General features: G+C 33.0%; 1 protein-coding gene across 1 annotated transcript in view; it reads right to left on the bottom strand.

Annotated features, from left to right (window-relative positions):
• The window catches only part of KYNU (kynureninase), a 91295-nt gene that overhangs the window by 51314 nt on the left and 26309 nt on the right, over positions 1–13672 (bottom strand). Inside the window, exons 5-8 of the mRNA XM_032638036.1 lie at positions 8371–8432; positions 6748–6819; positions 5468–5542; positions 2526–2672 (exon numbers count right to left, since the gene is read on the bottom strand). Coding sequence (XP_032493927.1) covers positions 2526–2672; positions 5468–5542; positions 6748–6819; positions 8371–8432 — 356 coding nt within the window. The remainder of the gene's footprint in view (positions 1–2525; positions 2673–5467; positions 5543–6747; positions 6820–8370; positions 8433–13672) is intronic.

Below are 13672 nucleotides of genomic sequence, written 5' to 3' on the forward strand. Positions count from 1 at the left end.
TTCTGATTAGAATGGAAAAAAATAAATTGTGATCTATTTCATACACTATAATAATATAGTGAAGTGGAAAGAAAAACAGGCAAAACTGCTACATACAATATGGATGAACCCCACAAATATAATAGCAAATAAGCAAGACACAAAAGAATATATGTTAATCCATTCATATACAGTTCAAAGATGGACAAAGCTTATATATATTTTATATATGTATATATTTTATATATATATATATTTGTATATGGTTAGAAGTCAGGAGAGGAGGTAATAGGCAGTATTTGGGAGAAGGAGGATTCTGAGTGTTATAAATGTTCTAGAAGTTTCTTGATGTGGGTGATGGCTATAAGGGTTCAAAATAATTCATCAAGCCACTTACAATTTCTGCTTTTTTTGGTATACATGTATTTCTTTAATAATATGTTTTTCAAAATTCCTATCCCCACTTCCCTTTCATATGAAGTTTCTACTTCAGAATCTACTCTTGTTGACTTTTATTAATCCATCATTTTTGGTTCCAACCATACTTTTGGAAACTTTCGTCTTTTTTATGTCACTTAGCCGTTCCTAACTGTGGCTCTTTTATGGCTTTTTTTCCCCTCGAATTTCCCAACTCTTTCTTGATTGACACCTTTAATTTTCTCTTTGTCTCTCTCTTCAGCTTTATCTTCATAGACCACCCAAGAGAGCTATGTAAGTCTACATTATAAAGAATTTTTCTAAATCTCCATTGAGAATGGAGGGGATTGTCTAGCAAGAGTATAAATGTCTGTTAAAATAATTTTGATAATGGATAAATTGAAGTCTGCTAGATCGCCATTTCACTCACATAGTATCCATCACTCCTGTGCAGTTACATTTATATGGAACTGCTCATTCCTACCTTCCTTTCTTTGACTGAAAACTCAATGAGAGTTTTACCTGGTAGGCACTTACCATATTTTTTACATAAAAGAAAGCGTGCAAAATACTGAGAGAATGGTTTTAGTAAGCAAGGTAGTTAAGAATAAGAATTACATATAACATCTACTAAACAAGTTTATCTTGCTTTTTAATGGGAAATGAAAGGAAATTTATATTTAAGCCACTTTCTATAACTTCATATTTGTTGAGGACAGTGGAAGGAGGGAGGGAACCACCATTTAACGGTAGAATGTGTACAATCCAAAAGATATTTTATACTCTTCATAATCAACACTGCATTTATGAAGTAGGTCCTGTTATCCCAAATTAACAGTTTTGAAAACAGAAATTCAGAAAAGTGAAGTAACTAGCTTGCTTGAGATCATGTAAGAATTAAATGACCTAGCCAAGATATGAATTTCAGACTGAGTGATTCCAAAACCCATGATCTTTCTTCTTTACCATCCTGCCTCATTTCTATGAAGTTTAATGAGACATGCGTGTATACTAAGGCAATCAGGGACTTCTGATTACTTGCATAACATTTTAAAATATGATATTTTATTGGCCTCCCTTTATTTTGGTGCTTAACATTTAATATCTAAATTAAGAAGACATTATCTTTATATCTTTCATAATGCACCACTTTCACAGTTATCCATCAAACCAGTTGGAAGTCTTGGTTGGAAACTCCTAAGACTGCTGATAACAGTGCTAAATTTTTTTTCATTAGTTCCATTCATTAGCTTCAATAACTGAGTATATTAACTAGATATCACACATATATTAATCGCATAACTTATTAATGTTCAGAGTATAATTCAGTTGTTACCTTTTTAAATACATGATTTGATTGCTGAATCAAATAGAACTGTTATTTAAAGATTTTAAATACAAATTGTAACTGTTTAATGTTGTTCCTCTGATTTTTTTTTTCAGGCAAACAAATAATAAAAACACTTTCTTACAAGCACTTATATATAAAGAGCTACTCTTTCACAATAGTAAACTATGTAAGTGTCATTCAGTAGTATTGAGGGAAAATTGCTCGTTATAGGCAGTATAATGGCTTCCTAAAGTAAACTGGGTAAAACTCCATCTACTGATAAACTTTTATTCTCCATCTCCCCTTTTTCAGGTACATAGTGTTAATGAGCATGAATTATATATAGAATGAGTTATAATATGACAAAGCACCAGAGTTGAGCTTCTAACAGTCCTAGTATATAGTTACTATCCTAAGTATTGTCTGCTTCCTGCTGACTGAGCAGCTCTGTACCAATGACATCACTTACAGGAAGCTCACCTATACTGCTGATTAGAGGTAGACATTGGGAGAGCAGATGCTAATAAGGAGGTAAGACCACAGAAGTGACAAAAAGAGGTTTAAATAGAGATGCCTAAAGCAAAATATATATATATTTTTCAGATATATTTATTGTTTATATGTCATATATCATATATATGTCATATATCATATACATGATATATATCTTACTCTTTTTTTAAACTCTTTAAATAATTTTACACAGACACAAACAAAGGTATTTTACTAGAAGTACAGTTGAATACTCCTATAGAGTGATGTTCTGGACAAGGGGCAAAGGAGGAAATGACGTACATACCTTTGCTTGTCCGGCTTTTGTGATGGCAGGCATATTAAAGAGCTGGCCAGTATAAAAATGCAGACCACTGAACAGGATCACTGCAATAGAGTCACCTTCATTCTCAATTACTTCAAGGATATCCTCTAATCTCAGTGTTTCTTCCCCCTAAAGTCACGTTAGGCACAAGTTACATTATATCCACAATAACAAATTTGTCCCTTTACATTTCCCAATCTAAAATTCACCTTGAGATCTTTCCTACTGTAAGAAAAATCAAAGATAATTTTTTTCAAATTAATAATCTTCAAAAATCAGGCAAGATCATGTATTTGAATATCTTTTTGTTATTAAGAAATGATAATAAAATAGTAAAAAAGAGGTTTATAAAGTATCTTTGCAAAACCCTACTGCTTGATTTTATTCTTCAGTTTTTCACTTAATCTTTACTATTTACATACTTATAGATTGTTTCCTTCTTATTCCCATCAAATAAAATACCAGAAAGTACAGGATGTCCATAAAATTCAAATGTCAAGGCAAATTTCTTGGAAATTAGTATTTTACTTATCAATCTAATATTTTTTTCCAGAAAAAAGAGGCACGTATACATCATTCATCTGAGTGTAACTTAACCAATATTTTCTATTAGTTTAAGAGTAAAATCTCCTCCACACCAATCTAAAGATCAAGATCCAAACATGAAGAAAATATCAATAAAATTCAATATTATCAAAGTTACTTTTCCCCCACAACTCCCCACCTAAGACTAGTGATCAGTGACTTTCTGAAAATTGTGAATGAATTTAGGTTTGGTCTTATAAACAACTTGAGTGAAAATAACTCACCTAGATACATATAGTCTATTTGTATCCTGATAATTCTCACCTATTTATGAAGTCTTCATGTATTTTCTACAGTGCTAAATCTGACATGATTATGAAGTCAAAGCATCATTAACTACATTAATATGTGGGGAAAACTCATTAAGGCATTAATGAATTTTCCTTCAATTATTTTTAATTTTTGGTAACTTACTATTTGCCAGTTACTGTATCCCACATTAGGCATATATAATATGTATCACAAATATAAAAATACTCTAATTTCTGCTGATAGTCTGAGACTTGTTTACAAAATGATAATCTATAAAAATAGGATTGACAATGAAATCTTTGAATTATTAAGTGATGCATACTTTATACATAAAGAGAAGGAGTTCAGTGATTCTAAGAAAAAATTCAGAGTAAAATTAATATCATAACCCCAAACTCTTTTTTTCCCTTAGAGGAAGCTAATACAGTTTGTCCACCATAATTTCAAAGAAAAGTAAGGAAAGTGTTATATCTACTAATACTTTATTTCTTTAAAGAATCAGTATTAAGCAAATAAGAAATATATTTTTAAATGATAGATATGGTTCTGTCTCATGTTGATGTGCCCTAATCCAGTAATGCTAAAGAGTGGTCCCCAAATTATGATTAACTCATACAGCTCTACAACACTTGTCACTTTTATTACTTTTTTATTTTTTTATTTTTTAAATATTGAGTATATTTCCCTGTGCTATATAGTAGGTCTTGTTGGTTATCTACCTTATATACAGTAGTGTGTGTGTTAACCCCAAACTCCTAATTTATCTCTCCCCTCCACCCTGTCCCCCCACCTTTCCCCATTGGTAACTGTAAGTTTGTTCCTATTTCATTTTATTTATTTATTTATTTATTTATTTATTTATTTGGCTGCATTGGGTCCTGGTTGCGGCATGCGGGATCCTCGTTGTGGCATGAAGGATCTATCGTTATGGAGCGCGGGCTTCTCTCTAGTTAGTGGCGGGCGGGCTTAGTTGCCCTGCATCGTGTGGGATCCTAGTTCCCTGACCAGGGAGCGAGCCCGTGTCCCTTGCATTGGAAAGCAGATTCTAAACCACTGGACCACCAGGGAAGTCCCCACTTGTCACTTTTAAAGTAAAAACTTGTGATATATTAGTGGCTATGCTCATTTTTGCTGGAAATAAGCAATTTATATACAACATATGAAACAGATGTTGTTCCAAAGCTGTGAGAACTTTCTGTTCCATTAATTTATTGCATGTTGGCAAATAGAAGTGAATAGAGTAGACCTTTAATTTCTCAAATTAGTTCTGGGTTGAAAGAAATAAATGTTCAAACACTGGTTTAACAGCCTGGGAGCATCGTACATATGTGAAACCTAAAATTTATTCTGTGTGGATCTCTTGGTGCCAAAATTACACAAGATGCAGGGTTTATAGGTCAAAACCTGTACAACTTAGCCTTATATCTTTATTAATGTAAAATGCACAGTATTTTAGACCTTGAACATATGGTCAAGCCTGACTAGGTATTTCCTTTGTTGTCTGTTTAAATATAAAGGAATCTCAGAGATAGATTAACTATCAGAAAGTCACATACCCAGTATGTCGGTGGGTCTGGGATTTCCCTGGGGAGTAATAGCGAAGTTCTAAGCCTAGTTTTTTTCTGCTACACCACATCCCTTTCTATTCCCCAGGCCAAGCTCAGAGGAAAATATTTGATCCTTAGATTAAGAGGGGCATAAAAGATAGGCATCATTCAATTTCAACAAGTATCACTAATTTTTAACATGATTTCAATGGCACCCACAGGAAATGGCATTTAAAATTGAAAATGATGTATGCAATTTGTCATCTCCTCCCATCCCATTGAAGAATATGGCAGACTCCAGTGGTATTAATAGGAAAATAGTTTGCTTGTAATAGCCCTTGAAAAATTAAAATAGATACACTTCTGAGTTAATTCTCTATTTTAAGCAAAATGACCTAACAGTAACAGAGTATAGGCCTTTTATACTTTCTTGAAACTTCCATTAAAGTAATGAAGATAATAAACTTTTGAAGAAAATGAAGAAAAAAGATCAATACTAAATAGAAGAATGATTAATATTTATTTATCTTTCTCATATACCTCTCTTGGTTTTATAAGCCGCATACTTTTCTCAATGTTAAGTCCATGAAGTTGAAGCTGTGACTCAATAGCATACTGGAAAAGAAAGATGATTTATTAAATCAAGTCCAGTGTACAGAAGTATATTGAAATAACTCAGAAAAATATAATAAAATACCAATAAAAGCATATTATTATATTAAATTCAAGGTCAAGGTTAAAAGTGACTAAACAATATATCAGAGAAGAATTACTTAACATAATTTACATGCAACAGTCTGAACATTCTTTGAAACACAAAATATTAGAAATGGATGGAAACGTAGGGGTCATCTAGACTTTAGGAGTACAAGAGATTTTTAGAATAAGATATTAAATCATCTAATGCAAGTCAAAACAGAATTTACAAAATAACCAAAGTGAGGAGGTGGGGATTTGCTAGGCTCCAACAGAGAGTACAGAAGTGGCTTGTCCTAGAAAGAGTAAGCTAGTAAAAGAAAAGGGCATCAAGAAGTTCCCTTCATTGAGAGCCCAAGATATAAATGGGAACAAGAAATTTTAGAAACCCTGAAATTTTTCAAAATAGGGGTTTGATCCTTTTTAGTAAGAGCATGGTTATTAATTTGCATTAATTAAGTGCCTTAAAATTACAAGGTGTAGGCTAGAATACTTAGAAAAGACAGAAATCAAGTTTCTCCAACACTAAAACTGAAATACAGCACTGAAACTGCAATATACTTTAATCTGTGCCTGTCTGTGTCTGGAACAATCATATTTCTTACCAACTGTGATTCCTGAAAAAGTAGCATGATTTTTTTTCTTGAACCACAAGAAATTCTTTTAGTCCTTAATACATTTTTTTAATTATAAAGTATCAATAATTATGTTAGTGTGCTATGAAAACAAATGGACAAATAAATGTTTATATTCCTACTTTATGTACCTAAAAGGTTAAGTACTGGTATATGTATCGATTTAATTTCATAAAATAAAACAGCAACAAGAATTAATAAAACATTTATAACTGCACTTGATTTAGACCAGCGGTTTGCTCAATGTCTTTAAAAAGACTAATAAATCAATGTTCCCATTCAATTCTTTCCTCTTTTAACACGTTTTACTTGAACCAAAGAAATAAAGCTACAATCTATAAAAAATGCATAAATCAAAAGCATTTGACAGATCTTTTTTATTATAAGGTTACTTGGAAAAGACTAGTGAATAAACATTCAAGTCAGGCAAATGATATACTCCTTTAGGAAGAGCAGAAAGAATATAAATATAATTTGAAGAATCCTTACATGATCTGAAGGGAAGGCTTTAGCTTCTAGGAGAATTTTATACCGTTTGGGTGTAGGCTTGAAAAACGATAACTGCAATGAAATGGACTTATTGAGAAATGCGTTAATGCACAACTTAGACATTTGTTCATTTTATATATACCACACTTTCATTTTATAATCTCCAGCATTTTAAAGGCATTAATTAATTACACAGCTAGATGTCTGTCAAAGGTACCTTCTCTGATTAGCCTTGTTTCCAGTAAATTCTAAAACGGAAGAAGATACTTGCTCATTATATTTATCAATAGGAAAGCAAATTTGGGAGAAAATGTGAATCAGATAAAAACACATTCTCAAACTTTACTTAAATGTTAATTGAAAAATTAACTTCCCAATGCGTTTAATGGCAGTTTCTCTATTATGAGACAAATATCATGTTCTGTGTATATTTTATTTATATTGATTTATCTAGCACTGCAGATTTGGTTTCTAGTACATAAGATTTCTACAGTTTTATGATATTATGAAATCTAATTTTAGGTTCAACTAGAGGTACCTTTGCCCTAATGAAACATTTGGCATTTCTAGAGACACCAGAGAGAAGTAGCTCATGTGTTCAGTGGGGCCTTTTCATTTCTCCACACAGTTCCTGGAGAAGCAATACTGACTGACAATAATAACAATGAGGATGATTACTACTGTTAATTGGATGTTGACCACTGGCCAGGGTGCTAAAGCAATTTTCACATATTATCTTGTTTCATATGTACGAGGTAGGTATTATCCTCACTTTTACAGAGGAAAAAATTAAGAATAGATGCCAAAACCCTTGTCCAAAGTCAAACAGGTATTAAGTAGCCTAGCTGGGAGCCAAACCAGAGGTGTCTGAACTGAAAACTATGCTGTTTACCATCATAGTTAACATACTCCACAAGTACTTTCCTTAGGCATATTTAATAATCATGTCTATATTTTATCAAAATATCAGTATCTTAATTGTGCATCTTTGTCTTGTAGACATGTTTTCAAAATCTCACTTAAAAATGAAATACAAATTTTTCATAGCATCAATTACTATAGGTGCCATATTTCAAATCAATAATATATTTGACATTCTAAGGCATACACATTATTAAGTTCTTAGGATGTAAGAAACACCTAAACACAGTGACTCATTTAAGGTACTAGGTCCTTTTTCTCCAATTTAGTTTTAATTTCTAATTCTTTTTTAATCCACTCCCCCAAAATTAGCCTACAAAGACATACTAATCCATAGTCCCACCCTGCTAAAGCCCAGCATATTGGAAAACTGTCTTTCTGAAAAGCTCACTGTTTGCTACCATTCATACATCATTGTTTTGTGTGTGTGCAGCAGTTTTGCTTTTTACCCACTGTGACGCTTATTCCTTATGTTCTGAGATAAGAGCTATTCATTATTCTAAAGCTCTTTGCAAGAGTCAACTCTCCCATGGTTACGAAGAAGCCATTCTGTCATGGTCCAGCATTTCCTGGTAGAAATGAAAACAACCTCACAACTTATTTTTAAATAAGTAAACCTCCAAATGCTCATGAATTAAAGATTGAAAAATGTCAGATTCTGTAAACAGTGTATACTAAACATTGGTGGAATAGGAAGCTTACCAATAGAAGATGTAAATTAACAGTCAAACCATTCATTAGGGCTATTTCTTTCTCATTGGCTCCTGCAAAATAAATATATCATAATTTAGATTGTTCTATTAGTTCTAAGAGTACCTGGAAAAACAAACTATCACTCCTTCATCCTTAATGTTTTTAGAGATAAGGACACATTTGATGTGTCATCACAAAGAAATGGAAGTTTTCCCACTTGACTCATTTTATCAAACAATAGCTGGACTCATATGCATATAGCTAGCTAAAAATTATATTTCCTTTTTGACATAGTAAATAATAATAACATAATAGTGAAGCATTTGCTAAACTAAAAATGATTTATCCTATCATCAGCTATGCTGCCAAATTCCCACAGAGGACATTTTTGTGGTAAGTGTATCTCCAAAAGGAATCTAAAAAGAAATGAAAGCCCATCACATTTTTAAAGCTGGTTGTTTGTAACATCAAATTAAAATGCACCTTTAATAAAAGAAGGCAATGTTGCTAAACATAATTCACTGTTATTACAGTGAGATATACAATACTGTAGTTCATAAGACAAAAGAGCTAGAAGCAAAGTACAAAGAGCTAAATAGCTCTGGGGTTTATTTATACACACTGATATAAGATAATTAATATAGATATGTATTGTCTGATGAAGAAAACACACAAAATTAAGATATCCACTACACAATCATAATCTGATATAATTCCTGTTAACAAGGGTTTTGCCACTGGAAACAGACCCAGAGACAAAGCATACATTGAATACTTAAGAACTCAGAGCACAATAACAAAGATATTAATACTTTCCCTATTTTTAGTTCTTATGATGTCTCTTAAAGGCAATTAGACCTGTTTAATAGGAATGATTTCTCTTTACTGTCAGTGAGAAAAATGGGCTGTGAGCTTTAACGTTTGTAAGGCTGTACTAGGTGTTAGAGAAAATGCATCATACGAGTCTTGCACTTTGTATCCAATGAAATACTTCTGATAGACTCCCATTTTTACTAAAAGAATAGACAGTAAGTAGAATAATTAATCTAATTAATAGATGGATTTTAGGTTAAGTTCACTTGAGGGAAGGCCACTGGAAATAAGTGTATAATTTAGGAATTTATATTTCAGCATAGCCATTTAAGGAAAGGCCTGTGTCTTCATTTAGTCAAGAAAAACTTTTTGTTGCATTTGATTGATGGATTTCCCCATTTGAATGCAAGGCTGGTAAATAAATGGTGGCTGTTAAGAGATGTATCTCTGGTCGTTGTAATGTGAATAGTGTCTCAAGTCAGGGGACAATAACGACAACCTCATTCTGCATTCCTAGCACTAAATAAAATGTCTCAAACATACTAGAAAGCTTAATTTGTATACAGGGGCATATGTCTTCTCCTACGGTATAAAAGTCTTTTAGAAATATGGTGAAAGAAATGCTGCAAGCTTTATTTTGTTTCTTTGCATTATGGTATGAATTTTTACTGTTATTTCTAAAACAAAACATTATCTATTATATTAATCTTATATAACCCTTAACTCCCTGTTAGCTCTTTACACACATCTTTTCTGAACACTATTCATTTTAATAAAAAATATTCTGGCAGGGAGCGTGGAAGGAGAAAAGGAAGGAAAAATAATACATTTGGCCCTCCTTATCTGCGGATATGAAACCTGCGGATATGGAGGACGGACTTTATTCATGGCACGACTCACTTTATATTAGGGACTTGAGCATCCTCCTATTTTGGTATCCATGGGGGAGCCACGCCCCAAACATACTGAGAAAGCAGAATTAGTAGAAAGAAAAGCATTTGAAAGAATGTGGTGGGAAGAAAACAAAAGAGAAAGTTCATAAATTTTATCACAAAATGAAAACAAAGAAATAGAAGAGGCAGGAAGGGAGTGAGACTTTCTATACAAGGTCAGGCATTCCATTTTTGCTTAGTGATTACCTTCTGATTAAAATAATTATTCATTCCTCAGGAATGTTAGTCCTTCAAATAATAGTGTTCATTTTGGATCACCTAAAATTTTTCTTGCATGGAATGTGATGAACCACAAGTGCTAGGCTGAATTAATCTAGACATACACGTGGCCTTTCCTCCCCTCACTCTCAATGGCATGCTAACATTGGATCAATTCTTTGTAAATAATCCCTCACTGAGTTGAATAATTTGCCCGCAAAAATTATCCCGCCTTGGCACACTTTAAATTCAATCAAGCTCTTCACAAAATGCCCTCCTCACCTGCTAACGAACTTTGTCAAGGAGAGGTTCGGTGTACTTAACATGTGCGTGCGTACCTATGTATATCTAAGGATGGTGCAAATATTAATGCTGCAGAACATTAACAGTAATGTTTATTCCAAATATGACCTAAAGGCACTAAAGAAACAAGCATTGTTAACATGAAAGGGCCACCAGTCAGACTGATTTTTAGCCTATTTTCCAAAGGAAATATATCTAATTGACCTATCTCTTTTGGTCCAATATGTATTTCTGAAATCAACATTTGTTGTTTTAAGATATTTCAATATTATCAGCATTCCATAAGACAAATTTTTTTTAAGCAAGATGAAATTATTTCAAGTTGCTTTTCTTTGTACTTTTTCCTTCTCCCAAGAACTTTTTGTGAAATAATGTTGAAACATCAATAACTATAAGTATGAACTGTAATTCCCTGTGCTATACAATATATCCTTGTTGCTTATCTATTTTATACATAGTAGTTTGTAACTCCCCTATTTGGCTCCTCCCTCTTCCCTCTTCCCTTTGGCAACCACTTGTTTGTTTCCTACATCCATAACTCTGTTTCTGTTTTGCATATACCTTCTTCTGTATTATTTTTTAGATTCCACATAGGTGATATCATACAGTATTTGTCTTTCTCTGTGTGACTTCTTTCACTAAGCATAATATGCTCTAGGTCCATCCACGCCCCTGCAAATGGCATTATTTCATTCTTCTTTATGGCTGAGTAATATTCCATTGTATATGTATACACCACATCTTCTTTATCCATTCATCTGACTAAAATTCAAAAAAAAATAAAAATAAAAGAAAGAACCACAAGTATTGAGGGCAAATTTATTGGAGGCCAAGGTTTTTTTTAAAAACTTCATGAAAACTTATGAGGATTTGAAAGAGTCTTTATTTTAGAAGATCATATAAAACTCACTGCAGTAAATGTAAAAATTTGAATTACTTCATCTGAGATGGGTGTGAGCCAGGGTTCTCATTTGAAGAGTGCTTTCTTGCTTGCTTATTTATTGAACATAACTTTTTGTTTACCAGAAGGTGAAAGTTATGTACAAGCACTGCCTTCTTATCTCAATGCCTGGCATGCTAACGTTTATTGAGCCCTTATTATGTGCCAACACTTCACAGTAACTTGATAAGGTATCTACTTTGATTTCCATATTTATCAATGAGGAAACTGATGTGCACAGAAATGAACTAACTCGCTTAAGGTCTCACAGATAGGAAGTAGGAGACAAAATCTTATAGAAAAAAATATTAATTAAAATCTTTGTTCAAGGTAACATTTGGAAGTGCTGTCTACATTATCCACTCCCTGTAAGTCAAATATAGGAAGCCCATGTTCATTACTAACATCCCTCAGCACCTTTCTAATCTTCATTTAATTTCAAATATTTTGCAAAGTGAGGTCAGGAGGGTTCCAGGCTGCTTAGTGTTTGATAAGAAGGTTAATGATGGATCTCATAACTGCCATACCATGTTCTGTATATTTTATTAAGCAGATGCAAATGTTAATTGTGGATTTTGTTGTAAGGTTTGTAGTTCGGCTAAGTCCGAGAACTTTCCACTCTGTTTTTCAAATAGCAAATTCCTATGGCCTTGGAGGTGGCTAGTGTGTGGTTGAGGATTTATGACTTTGGAGAGAGCTCCCAGGGATTATTGCTTCTCTGAGGGTCAACCACAAGTTTCATAAAGCAAATCTATGTTCACTTTACAACATTTTTATAAGCCAAAATGTATGTATCTAGCCCTTTGTGATGTTTATGTACCCAGGGAGAAGTAGGCTTAATAATAATACTAACAGTATTCTTCAGCAATTCTATTTCTAGCATCTTGATAATATGACATTAACTCTAAGGGAAAGTTATTCCATGTTTTGCAGAATTGTTAGCTCCATATAAAATGTTTTATTAATGGTTTTTCTTCTCATCTGAAATGGAAATTCTTTTCTATGTCTGTGGACATAGAAATATAGGGTTGCTCACTGTGTCTTCCGCTTCTCTATCCACTCTATCAATTTGTACACATAATAATTTTTATTATACTCCTGTTACTTCTTTTTGAGAAATTTTATGGCAAAATACAGGTTGTGGTTTTAAGAACCTGGAAGATTCAGTCATAGTCCAAAATATACAACTTATCTGTTCATGACACATTTAGACAGCCCACAAGTAGCAAAAATCAATTTGACTTCTGCTGCTCTCTTCCGTAGTTACCACATAATTTTAACATTTATTTTGTGATTTATACAATATCTACTTCCAAAGAGGATTTTAGGTTTCTTGCATTACGTGTGAGAAAGAATGATTTTAAAAAGTGCAACAGAGGGCTTCCCTGGTGGCGCAGTGGTTGAGAGTCCGCCTTCCAATTCAGGGGACACGGGTTCGTGCCCCGGTCCGGGAAGATCCCACATGCCGCGGAGCGGCTGGGCCCGTGAGCCATGGCCACTGAGCCTGCGCGTCCGGAGCCTGTGCCCCGCAATGGGAGAGGCCACAACAGTGAGAGGCCCGCGTACTACAAAAAAAAAAAAAAAAAAAAAAAGTGCAACAGAGTACTATATATGTGGATGAGAAACAAATTAGGAGCTATTAAATATATATATTTTTTTAACTAAATATTTTTGCTACTTCGAACTCCACCAAATTTTCTCAGAACTTACTATCAACCAAGGCAAAAGGGAACCTGCATGGGATTTGCAACAAAGAAAATAAACATGAACAGACACAAAATACCTTCTAAAAGAATCAGTTACTACTAAATCGAACAAAGTGAACTCATTCATTTTTCAACTTAAGTTAAGAACTGTTTCTTGGACTAATATATACAGTTTTAAAAGTAAAGAAATTTGGGGATAGATGATAGCTACTGAAATTAAAAAGAAAAACAAGCTTTTAAAATATTGCTCATAATATACTTTTGAAGATACTGTCAACAACAAAAATAGTAGAAATATTTCTCCTGATACAACATAAATTGTAGAGAACAAAATAAACATTTAATAAACTAATCATTAAACTAAATATTTAGTTTAATGCACTGACAATATTTCAAAT

This window comes from Phocoena sinus, chromosome 7 (genome assembly GCF_008692025.1).
Source record: "Phocoena sinus isolate mPhoSin1 chromosome 7, mPhoSin1.pri, whole genome shotgun sequence".
NCBI lineage: Eukaryota > Metazoa > Chordata > Mammalia > Artiodactyla > Phocoenidae > Phocoena > Phocoena sinus.